General features: G+C 38.5%; 1 protein-coding gene across 7 annotated transcripts in view; it reads right to left on the reverse strand.

The window, feature by feature from the left end:
- Positions 1–13,323, reverse strand: part of EPC1 (enhancer of polycomb 1) — a 70,056-nt gene that overhangs the window by 21,869 nt on the left and 34,864 nt on the right. For all 7 annotated transcript variants that reach the window (XM_076331833.1, XM_076331832.1, XM_076331830.1 and 4 more), the window contains 2 exons: positions 1,873–2,032; positions 49–194 (listed from right to left, as the gene is read on the reverse strand). In XM_076331833.1, coding sequence (XP_076187948.1) covers positions 49–194; positions 1,873–1,972 — 246 coding nt within the window. In that variant the 5' untranslated portion in view covers positions 1,973–2,032. The remainder of the gene's footprint in view (positions 1–48; positions 195–1,872; positions 2,033–13,323) is intronic.

Below are 13,323 nucleotides of genomic sequence, written 5' to 3' on the forward strand. Positions count from 1 at the left end.
ATACAGAGAGTGCGTATTTCAAATTCTTTATTCAAAGTACCGTTATACCTGCTGACCGCTGCCCTTTTCTAGTCTGTCTATCATTTCCTCAAACTGCAAAGGAGAGATGTCCATTCTTTTCTTCAACTTATTCACAAAGATCTCATCTTCCGAATCCAAGTCATAATCCGGCTGCTCAGCATCCAAACTAAAAGCTAAATGACACAGTGAAAGTTAAAGTTAGTTTTACTACAGAAATGTTTTGTTCTCATAGCAGTGTCTGGAGTACACATCAGATTCTTCTGAAGACAAAACCAAAATTATTTGTTTGAATGTTGTAGTAATGCTACTTCAAAGTTATATCTAGTTTTTTCTTGAAAAAAATTACACCATTCAGAATCAGGAATAACAGTTGATAACTATTTGACTATGCTTTGGTTAACCAATGAAAGCTTACTAGTGGTCAAGCCAGCTAGCAGCTTTCTACCTCATTGCTTTCAGCAAGAAATTTTTAGATTGGTCAAAATTTTCAATGCTGTCTAGTATTCTGCAGTTTTATGTATTGTATTATCAACAGTTAAGACTTTAGCCCAAACACACTTTAAAGATACTTCTACAAAAGTATGTGCAGACTATATTACAATGACCTTACACATATTCTCATCAATTATTTTTGTGATGTAGATGAGTCAGACTAACTGGCCCAGCATGGTCTACCCTATGTAAGTAGGGCATCTTCAAATACAAATAATGTTTTGCAGAACACAAACAACTGTTCTGTTTTCCACGATATCCTATGAAAATGCAGTATTCTGCATTCAAAACAAGATCTCCCTAGTTCTCATGCCTCATTCAGGTTGTTTTAGTTTGTCAGAGACACGAACTTCTTCCCCAGTGCACACCTGGAAACACATTGTGAAAAGCATCGCTTACTTTTACTAAATAAATAGGTCGAATACAATGCAGCTGAAAATCACCATTTCAGCTGTTAGACCACTAGATAACGACAAGAAGAATGAAAAAGTGTAACCTTAGTATCAGCATGGAAGACTGCTAGTATTAGTCTCTCCATTTGCCTAGGAGTGGAGCAGCATGCTCTAATACTTTAGGCTACCACTGAAGGTCGGACTGATATAGAAGTCTAACATTTAACCAAAGTTAATTAGGCATGAGATCCATTTACATAGCACAAATACTACTTTTAAAATTCTATTAATTACACCATGCAACAGAATTCTACAACGGATTACATTTTTCATAATGTTTTCAAAAGTTATCTGAAGTAATGAGGTGCTCACATCCAGGGCCACATCTAAACAGAACAGCTGCTGTCTTCCAACAAAAACAAAAATCTCAACACATTTGTAAGTCATCAGCTGCTATCAAAACCCACCTACTTTTAGATGTAGAATACTTCCATTCAGGCATAGGCAAATACTACTACTACTGCCACTTCTGCCTGGCTTCCCAATCTACTCTACTGTCATTTTATCCTGGTTAAGCTTCAGGGGACAGGTACTCTGTTTCTTAACTATGTATTATATATATTCTCCTCTTCAAGTAGATTTGTGTCTGTCCTTGCTAACGAACCTAAACTTCCCTGCAAGCTGTAACTACCGAGTGTTATAGAGGGCAGAAACAGGCCTTTGAGATTACTAAATTTAAAGTATTAACATATAGACATAGACTAAAGAAGGACATCTATCTACTTCTTGATCAAGAACTAAACATACCTCTTCAGTAAAAAGTATGTATTCCTTTATATGTTGGAAAATATAATTCTCAGAAGTCAGTCTTGATGCAAGCTCAATAGACATTTAAGAGTAATCTCTTCAACTACTAGCAAAATAAAGCTCTTGGTGTAGACTTCAATGACCAAGTTACTTTACTTACGCTGTATGTGAATCAGCTGCTTTGGCATTTTAAACTCTCCAGGATATATAGATTCATAGTATGCAATATTACTTTCTGCTTCTGGAACTGGTATAACCATGTTATCCCTCTTCTCTCCATATACTTGTTGTGCTGAGATAGCCCGTTGGAGGTGATGTTCCTAAAAACAAAACAAGTCAAGATGAAAATCTGAGAAAATATTTTCAGAGCTTAGACTTTTTAGCTGAAGGAAGTCTATTTCTTTGCAAACGCTCTCATTCCAAATCCCTGAGACCAGACATAGGAAATCAGTATTGCACACTTGACTCAAAATGTACTCCATAAACTGGAAGGTTTTTCCAGTAGGTGGAGCTCTCCCTCTTACACAAACACACACAACACTTCAGCTACTAAACTTAGTAAAGTCAAGTTGCATGTTCTTGGCTCACCAAGCTATATAAATCCATCTTTACATATTTCTGGAGAGACACTTCAGATCAATTACACATACAGATTGTAACAAGTAGCTGCAGACAGATACTCAGTCTGGTATTATTCTGTATTTGCTACAGCCATTTATTGCCAGTGATGTCAGAAAACCAGAAAGGAGGCCTGCCATCATCTCCTATTAAGAAGAGAAGCAACTATTTTTACCCAGACAGGGAAATTATTCCTAAAGACATTCTTGTTTATTGCAATGCTTTCCATTATCCGCCTTTTTCCCCTCCTAATCTGTCAAATGAAGTTTATTATTAAACCATAAACCATGAGGGTGAGAATACTTAACTTTCAGAAATCTGCAACTGTTTTTCAAGCTTAAAAGTAAATTACATTTATATCTGTTAGTACAACCCAAGTAACAGATTAGTAACATTTTAAATTCTAGTAATTTTCTCATGCTACTATTCAAATGCATTCCATTCTTCCTGTGGTGCTGTCAAGACAGTAAGTAGTATCGGCAGAGTTACCAACAAAAACCCACACAGCAAGATGTGTGCATGTATATAAATGGTTTACTGATTCTGTAACATAGTATTTTTTCCCTAGTACCAAAGCTGGTTCTTAAGTTTCTATACTCAATGTTCCTTCCTAGGTGCTCAGTAAACCAGTGCTGAATCAGTTGTGCCAATACAGCTATGAGTGAGATGCTATAAACCAGATTACTGAAATATTTGAACAAGAACTGCAGCGAAAGGATGGCAGGGATAATCGGTTTTAAATATTGAAGTAAAAACGTATCAGTGTTCATCCGTATGATCTTATTACACCTTTGTCTGTCTGACCTCACTTTACCTCCTCTTTAGTACAATAAAGGTAAATCAACATCTTCTGTCTAAACTTAAAAAAAAAAAAATCAAGAAAATTATAAAATAGGCTTTATTGTAAACTGCAGAGTTAGAGCAGCCTCAAACTAAAACCTGCTTCAAGATAAAATTCTGCTACAAGGATTTTAGCCTATCTTTACCTTCAAACAAGCTGCAGAGATTTTTTTCACATCTGTCCCATTAAAAAGTTTCTTCACAAAAAGAGACTAATTGTGAGAATAAGACATATCACACAGTTGCGAGTAAAATTCACTGGACTGATTTTGATCCTCTAGCATTTGTTAAGCATAGACACATATGTCACCTAGGAGATGTGGCAGCTAAAATTCTTTCTTGGGTATGGTACAAAATAATTTCTTTTCTACCTTTTAGTGAAGCACTGCTGCCAGACACCTCAAATTTGTGTAAACAGTAATAATTCTTTGGGATTTTGTCCCAACAGCTGCAACTGTTGCAGAACAGGGAATTAAGCCTTGTTTCCATATAGTACAGTAGGATTCTATGTCAAATACATAGTAATAGCCAATGGTTTTTGAGTAACAGCAAAGGCTTACTGTTTTTATAATCATATGAAGGATTCCTGGTGCATTTTTCCCAACTTGTGTTTTTAAACACAAAAAATTGCTTTGTTTCAGGGAAGAAAAGGGGGTTAGACACTAAATTAAGATTTCAATTTCTCTGATCCATCTCTGATATGGAAACAGTCACTGATAGTTAGTAACAGCAGTCTATACTAATTTCCTAACAGGTTTCAGTAACAAATATTTAAAGAAATCTTAACAATATTCTTGAAACAGAAGCACAAATCATAGTTTTGCCCGACTTTCATCCCAGTTACAAAAATACTCAGTACTTGAACAGAGTGTTAATAGACCCACAAATTATGAAAGCAACTGGATAAAAGTTCTTCCACTGAAACAGGTAAACTCATCTACTGTTCACATGTTTCAATTCATCACATGTTTCAATTCATCACATGTTTCAATTCATCACAAGAGACGCTACTAAATAAAAGAAAATAAGCAGACAAGGCAACCTCCTGTTTACATCCCCATGCACCAAGTTCTCACCTATTTGGACAGAAATCAGCAACAGCGACTTTGCCCCCAACTTCAACATCTCAGCTGGTGGCTCAGCACATCTCTCTCTCCTATATATACATAGGTATATATACATATAGTCAGGAGTGCTTCCAGAGTTACCAATCACACATTTTTAACATGAAAGCACATTAAATATCTACAGTTAACTAACCTACTACAGCTTACAGTTTCTATTCTGCAGTCATTCTCCGCTGTGATTGCACAGCTGATTATTCCTACCCAAATGCAACACCTCATTCATCTGAAACCATAGCCTTCCATTTAAAAATGCAGTGGTTTCCTCAGTTTGTCAGAATGATCTTGAATTCCAAATCCTAATCAAACATGCTGGCTGCCCTTCATGTTATCTTGATTTAATATGTAGATGCTGTAGGCCAAGTCACTCCTGAAAATACCAACAGGCATTTAAAGACAGACCTCTTCAGAGATTTACCAAATCTTTTCACTTTGACTGTTCATCCATTTCCAGATACAGTTTTTCAATCAGATATATTTCCACTATACAACAGTTTCTATAATACTGTTTCTGTTCATTGCATAACAGAGCAGTATCAAAAAGCCTTTTAAAAAAGTCAAGATGCAACTATCCACTAGGCCCCTTGCCCCACCACAGAAAGAAGTTAGACTGGATTAACTGGGGTTTGTTCTTGAAAAACTCGTATTAGTTCTTCACAAAGAGATTAGTATCTTCCAGGCGATTACTGGGGCCAAGTAATTTACACTATCCATACTTGTCCAGGAACTGCTGTTAAGATAGCTTGTTTGTAAGCCCCTAGCTCCCACCTTTTCAACAGGCTGTTATGGGGTTTTGGTTTGGGTTTTTTTGCTTGGGTTTTTTTGTGGTTTTATATTGTTTGTTTTTGTGGTTTTTTTGGTTTTTTGTTTTTTTGGTTTTTTTTTTAGAAGCACAGTTGTAGCGCCTTCTCCCTCCTCTTCTGGAACATCATCTGTTCCTCAGAATTTCACAGCTATTTGAGAACTTATTTCAGACTGTTTCTTTAAACTCCTAGCATGAATTTTAGGTGGGTTAGTCAAAGTCAAAGGCTGTAATTTGTCATGTTAGAAGGAAATTCATCTAAGTTAGCTACCACCACAAGGTGCAGTCTTGTGCTCCTTGCTGTCATTCTCCATACTACCACTGCCTTATGCCAGACTGAAGCTATGATGACAGCTTAGGGAACCAAATCCACAGAAAGCCATCTCTCTCCTGTTATTTCCCCTGAAAACAATTAGAAACAATTAGTCTTCTGACAAATTAGCTGCCTGAACTGCCGGGGGGCGGGGGAAGCAGTGAGAAAGATGATCCCCTTTGGTAGCAGCTATCCATTTAACTGGCTTAGCTGCATCACTAAATTAAAAAATGTCTTTTTAAAATGAATACCAAGGGCAAAAAAAAAAAATTAAGACTCATGAAAAGCTATAGCAGATAAACATTTCAACCATCTCAGTATCAAATACAATCAAGAAGGTTTCTTCTTACTAGAAATATTCACAGAATATTCTCCTCTTATTCTGCATATTCATCGCCAGATGGATCTCACCTTGTTCCTCCTTTTGAGGTAAATCTTTCATGTAAATATTAATTGTTCACATATTATTTGTTCCTATTCATCCATTTCCACTTTCAGTGCATCCAAATTTCTGTGTTAAGGTATCCTTCTTATTGAAACTACATTGTAAGACAACTACTGCAGTTGTCTTACAGTAACTCAGACCAAACTACTGAAGAACACAGGAGACTTAGCAGTTTCTTCCCCCTCTCTCTCAACTTGCTTCTCTTGGCTCTTTCATACATACCCTGTTTCACAACACATACTTATTGAAGGTAGTTTATTCTCACTGAAGCTGCCTTCCACTTTTACGTTTAATTATTTTCAACCTATTAGTTAGGCTCATATCCAAAAAAGCTTTCCTCTTCAGTTGCTTTCTCTGCCTGACATAAAAAGCTATCAAAAATACAACTTTGGGAGTTGGTTGTGCTGTGATGCTAATTTGACCCAGTACTTTCAGAACAACGGTACTGTTCCTCAAACTTAATTCCCTCTACCTTGTACTAACGCTCATCCAAATTTGTGTTTAAAGCTATTCAAAGAGTTTAACCAAAACCTAAAAATCTGCTTGCTCTTCCACCCCCAAGTTAATTTTCCATCAGGTTAGCTTCCTACACTGGCTCATCACATGGTCAGACAATCCCAGAGTCAAAGAGATGCAGTAGGAGCACTCAGCCCAGAGACACAGGGTATCTGAGGAAAAGAGCAGCTTCATCACTTTTTGCAACACCCAGCCAATAACATGAAACTGCACCTTATTCATCCCACTATCTTCCTGTCCAGAAAAGTATTTGGACAGCTAAAATTCCAACACTTTGCTATCAGATTACCCTGATAGTTGTTTAAACAAAAAGCTTGACAACTACTTTCCTCCTTTAGAAATTTTCCTCTAATTAGACAGACTGCAGGAAAAGCCCACCAAAACAGCAACCCTTCTTCTGACTACCCAGAACACGGCAAGGCATGATGTACCCAAGAAATTTCGTAAGCAAAATTATATCTCGACACCATTCTTTATTCTGTAGTCTTCCTTTCTATTAATTTTAAGATACCAAGTTTGTCCCTTGTATCCACTCTTACTCTATCAGTATTGCCATGCACGTTCCAAAACGTCAAAGAGTGAAGAGAGGATCTGAAGCCAGTTGGCAGCACAAAAGCACTAGGGAAAGCAGGAACACAGCAGAGCAGCCCTCACTGCAGCCTGAAGGAATTGGAACTTTTGTTCGGTTCTGCTTTGGGGGGCAATAGGACCTCTCGCAAATGATAATGCAAGGACACGGGGTTAATTCTTCAAAACAAGTTTAGTACTTGCATACTTGTTGCATTTCTAGCACACTACATTAAGAGAAGCTGAATTACAATAATTAGAACACAAAAGAAAGGATACTATAATTGCGGTTCAACCCGACTACAAGTAGGCACTCTTGCGTGCAAGCAGAAACAAGCAGAAGTGTAGCAACTGAAAGCAAGCAGTATTTGCTGCCTTTCACATTTTGGTAATACTTGGTAAGTTTTTGGCAACGTGACTGTTTGATTCCAATTAGTTACAATTTCTCCAAGAAAACTGGCACTAACAGAGCACAAAGATGCCTTTGATGAAATATTTACCCTGTAGCACACTTTGGAGACTATATACAAAGGAAGATAACCCCGACACAAGGCACTAAAAGAGTAAGTGACATAACCCTGTCATTAACAGTTGAACAAACCAAAGGGACAGAATGCATATTATCATTTTAGAAAGTCAATTGGAAAAAATGTTACTGCAGTAGCAATGAGCGCAACTTCTTAAGAATGAAAGAAACAATCATTTTGTGATTTGACTGCAAGTTTCTTCAAATAATTTCTCCAAATTATTCCAGAGCTCTTAAAAGAAATAATCATTTAAGGCACATTTGCTTATGGAAATGACCAAAGCAGCCAACTCTTAAGTCTAGTGTGTAGAGCAGAGCAGAAAGTCTCCAAATTCTCAAAGCCCACCCTAAGGAAGGGAGTGCTCTCTTTCTTGGGGGAAGCAAAAGATGGGGTGGTGGAGGAAGCCACACAGCAAGTGGAAAAAGTTTTTTAAAACATTGGTGCTTATAAAAAGGATACAGGAATGAGTTCAAGTCTGTGCACATAATGTGATGTGATCATAATCACATCTTTGCCTCTGAAATACAAGAACTATACAAAAGGACACTACAATTGATTCTGTCATTACTGGGAACCATGTCAAACCACTGCCCATCTACTGGTCTCCACGGACCTGCTGATTTACATCAGTATGACTGGGGACAATCCTCTCACATCCATCCCTTGCCTGACAGAAGTGCTTTCCAAAGTTACCATCTCACAGCTCACACTATGTTTAAGGTACAAGAACTAAAAAGGATATCAGTTTCAACAGGTAGTTGTCAAGAAGCATTAGGTTCACAACAGTTATGCTAAAACAGATCACAGTTGAGACAGAATCAAGGACATACAAGTGTACAAACTCACAGACCTGACATTTTTATATACATTTTACCTTCTAGCAACTTGTGATCCAAAACTTTTAGAAAAAACCTAAACACACAAGAAAAATCCAAAAAAATTGCAGCTCATCTTAAACACAAACACATTGCTCAGTAATTAAGATGAAATAAGAAAACATTAGGAACTGGGGAAAAAAAAAAAGCAGAAGTTGTTAATTATGTCATCCAGAGGTGATGAACTGGTGCAAAAACAACCTGATTCCAGGCTATAAGGTAAAGATTTTTGGCTGCTAAATTCACAGGGACATTGTTCCTACACCTAGGTTATCTCAGGTCAGGAATGTTTACTGGTGGGAGGAGAGTGGACGACAACACAGCAAAGTTGCTAGGAGACCCAGCTACACACCAAGACCATCCAGACTAACTCATCCCATAACATACGATAGGGACTACTGAAGCACTTCTATGACCTACTCCATGCAAATCACTCCCCAACCTCCCCCTTTCCTTAGCTCAGTGAGCTATGGGATACGTATCGTGTCTCTCAGCCATATGAGGATCTCAGTAACCTGCATGATCAGGGAAGGTGGCCTCTTTCGGAAGAGTGATGGTCAATCTACTCTAAAAGGAAATCTGTCCATAGATTCAATCCAATAAATCTGTGCACAAAGGAGATAGGAAAAAAACAACCAAACCAGCTCATTCTCTTCACCTTTCCCTCCTGTTACCAGATCTTAATTGTCCTGCAACTTACTAATCAGACACAACTTATATCCAAGATTAGGAGGACTATGGAGAGTGATCTCAGAGAATTACATGCGAAAAAATTAAGATAATATGGGGTTTTTTTATGCCACCCCTCACTCACATTATTCCTTCCCCCTCCCTAGAGCCAGTTCAGGCATCAGAAATATGTTTCTGTGGGACTCTCTCTGGGGGGTAGTTATCTGCCACTGCAATAGAACAGGCTCACCCAGGGACAGGCAAGCACCAGCAATGCTGCAAGCAAAGGTACAGAATGCACAGCCAGAACATAGTAGCCATCTTAGATCAATGTAAACTGTTCAGAGATACTCCAGATTGCCTTTGCATTTTTCTTATCTTTAGGGCAACAAGTGGCTCTACTGGCTTCTAGTATGACTGAAAGCAAAAATGCTCAGCTCTTCCTTAACAACAGGCTTCACAGCTTATTACAGAAGCACTTACTACAGAAACATACCACACACTTTTCCTTTTACTACCTCACATGCATATCCAGTCACACATAACTACATGCAAAACAGCAAAGACATTCTGACAAGTTTGTTACAGCGTCTGTTTCCAAACAACTGCTGTTGAAGAGCTCCAAACCTGACTGAAGTCATACTGATGAGGGCAATCTGATCCTGCCTTGCAGAGCACAGAAGTCTTCAACAGCTATTCTGGCACAAGATCAGTCCCTGAGTTACACTGATCCTTGACTCTGAGACAGCAAAGCCCAGCTCCTGAATACCAGCTTATAGATCTGACCTTTGATAATGGCAAGGCAACAGTTACATTGGTAAGCATAAATGCAGCTTCTACCCTCTTGACCTCAAGTACATGAATATCATATAATGTGTTAGCAATAGTTTAAATTTGGTCACAAGCACACGTGATCAAAACAGAAGTGGTGGGTCAACAAAGCAGCATGATGTCATTCCTTGCTCTCCTCCTGTGATGGGTCCTGAAGAAGATAGTAGATCACACACCCACCCACTCCATCTGGTCCACAAGCAATTGTAAGCCATCCTTCTGTTATGATTACTAGTATATATGGACACAGGTTAAACACCTTCTCACATCAGTTTAAGCTGCCTGAAGATTCACCCAAACCACATGGCTGTAGAGCTTCCCTTCTGAAGCTGCCAAGATCTCTCAATGTCCTGAATCATTCTATGCAGTAGAGAAAATTGTTTTCTTGTTATTATAGCAGAGCCTAAAACTGTCCCTTGATATTCCAAACATGGAGGAAAACTATGGAGATCGCTTCTGTTAATCAACTGATGTCAGTCTCATGAGTAGTCAGTTAAGAAGGATTCCACTGTAATTACAATAATAATTAGATCTCTGCTACAAATGCCAACTTAAAATAGCTGCATAGCATTAAATAGCAATTGCTCAGTGAAAATGTGATCTAATTTACTTTTAAAAATACGTGGTTTTGTAATTAACATACTACCAAGAAACTTTGCTAATTATTAGTCTTTTTATCGGGAACACTGGTTAGAAATGAGGTCAGCCACACCGTCCTGAGCACTGTAGTCGACCCATTTCCCCATATTCAAATCAGACACTTCTAAGAGTATGCAAGGAGTCTGCCCTTTTCTTGGAAAAATCTTGCTTCCCTCTTCGGGGACTTCCAGCAGCAAATTACTTACAACTTCTGGGAAATTTTCACCTGCTATGCTTCTTCAGCAAATGGTGGCAGGGAGGTAGGGGACACACGGGGCATTTGTACTAGAGATCACAACAACACTGGAAGAAATGGAGAGTGGTTTGCTGTCCTGTTACCAGAAGACTGAAATTAGGTTCATATTTTGAATTACTGTGGAATACAGACAGGCAGAGATGAAGAAATGAATGAGATTGGCTCAAGACATGCTAGAGAGGATAACATACACAACCTAGGAACCCTGGGAATCAGGAAAACTTTAGTATTTAACACACACATTAATTATGCAGTATAGTTCACAAGACGGAATTTAACACCGCAATCTTCCCAGGCACAGATCCTGTTCAGACCACCTAAAAAGACTGAAGTGACTCGGCTGCTTGCCAAATCGCCACTGCACTACATGCATTCAGAACCACAGGACTCATTATCAGCTTGAAGTATTTTGTTTAGGAATTGCTAACAGCTCAATACTAGCAGAAGGAGCTATCACATCTCCCCAGCGTTGATAATGCCACAAAAATTCCCCATCTTTCCCTCTGTAATCACTTTGGCTCTCACGGAACTCCTCAGCCTATGCAGCCCTGTAACACATGGAGGGGAGGGGAGGGGAGTTACTGTTCGGCAAGTCTTCTGCTGTGAGCTAAATCAGTTCACAGACAGGTAACGTAAAGACCATGGCAAGCTCTAGGCAAACAGCGGAATTGCCTCTTTCCAGTACCAACACAGTTAAACCAGCTCAACCCATCCCATGTGACTTTGCCGCACAGCCACATTTCACAATATTCCAGACTTAACTGCAAAGCTGTCGAAGTCCCCCTTCCTTACCACAGGCTGCTGTTCCAGCTGTGTCACAGATTTTTGAGACTGCAATGCATCAAAACTATTTCAGTGATTTATATTAAACAGAATATAGTTTAATAACTAAATAAATTTCCCCTAAGTAAAGGATTCTAAAGAACACATTAAGATGCTTTTAACATATTACTTAAGTAGGCCAGGGCATGATGTCCATGCTGAAATCAGACTGTAACACAAAATAAACTAAGATTTGATACAGTTTACAACAATAAAGCTTTCAGGATACAGTCTACAACAGAACGAGAACAGGCCTTAGAATTTAGCCTTTCCTTATCAGAGGTTTCAGCCATAACGCCATTTAGGAGAGCCTGAATAAATCTTTACAGCAAAATTGTTTTCCCCTTGTATGGGAAAAATGGAAGTGGAACTTCAAGATAATTTCATCAGTTGACTCATAATAAAATTGTATCAAGTTCCCAAGTTAAAAGATAAACACAACAATATCTTGCTGCTTGCTTAAACATTACTGTGCATCAGCAATGCTGCATAACAACTCAAATGATTTTGGATGGCAAAAGCTGTACACTTGGATTCCAACATTTTCATTAGTTACAGGGACTTGATACTACTGTTAACAGTAGGGAGCACTGATAAAAAAAGCAGTATCATTTGAGTAACAAGTAACATGGTAGCCCAACTTCGCAGCAAACAAGTTTCTATTCTGTTTCACTACTCTTCTGAACAATACTAATATGCAGATACACACAGGGTTGTGTGTTCCAACATAGATAGGGTGCCTCAACTATTCCAGTTACGTATCATAGTAGAATACCATACACAGCACTGAATGAAGTTAAAGGTAAGTTATAAATCTACGCTTAAACAGATAACAGGACTTAAAAAGAAGTCAACTGAGTTGGGCAAAATTTTATACTACATTTCTCTCAAAGTTTTCTATGTCAACTATGGAAAAAATACATCTACCACTCCTTCCACAGGAGTTGTTCCTTGGACCAGGTTTTCAAGTGATCCTCGTTAAACCAACCCCTTTTCCTTTGCAGCTAAGGCACATCTCAATCTGGATCCATTAATCAACTCAGCAGCAGGAGAGAATCAAGACAGGCAAGGCAGAGAAAGACACCAGGCAAGGGAATAAAGCCGTAACACACAGCCTGACGAGTGCCTCTATCTCCCCACTATTAGTCTACTGAAGGCGTAAAAACATTCCCCTCCACAGGCCAGACCACACAAACTGTGGAGGTCAACGGCTTCCCAGATGTACATACGCTCAAAGATTCTAAAGAAAAAACAAGTCTAATTAAGAACAGGACTTGGTTTCTTTTGTTAAAAAGCATTAAAAACAGATCTCAGCAACAGTATCTAGAGTTACTATTTTTCCCCTCAGAATTTGCAATAAGAGTCTAAAACTTAACATTACCTGGAGCAGATCTCTAAACACCAAATTGTGCAACTACCCAAGGACTTTAAATAAACAAATGTCCAAACTGGTTGACTGGGCTAACCTAAATGCTAGGCATTACTAGTAACCAAACTCTTCAAAGAATGCAGAAACATTTTTGGAAACTAACTGCAAGACACGTGTGGATTTTATCACTTTTCCTAACACCATCTCAAAAAAAGGAGCCCATGGGCATCCCTACTGAGGGCAGCAAGAACAGCACAAAAAAACCACAGCCATAGTCGCACAGCTGTTCTCTGCCTGAGCCACAGGGTATCAGAAGCTGGGAATGCAAGCCACATTTATTTTAGTCTGTGTTTAGTAGTCTGATAATTTTTTCTTCTATAAACTTTAGTCCAGTGTGC

Source organism: Aptenodytes patagonicus, chromosome 2, assembly GCF_965638725.1.
Source record: "Aptenodytes patagonicus chromosome 2, bAptPat1.pri.cur, whole genome shotgun sequence".
NCBI classification, from domain to species: domain Eukaryota; kingdom Metazoa; phylum Chordata; class Aves; order Sphenisciformes; family Spheniscidae; genus Aptenodytes; species Aptenodytes patagonicus.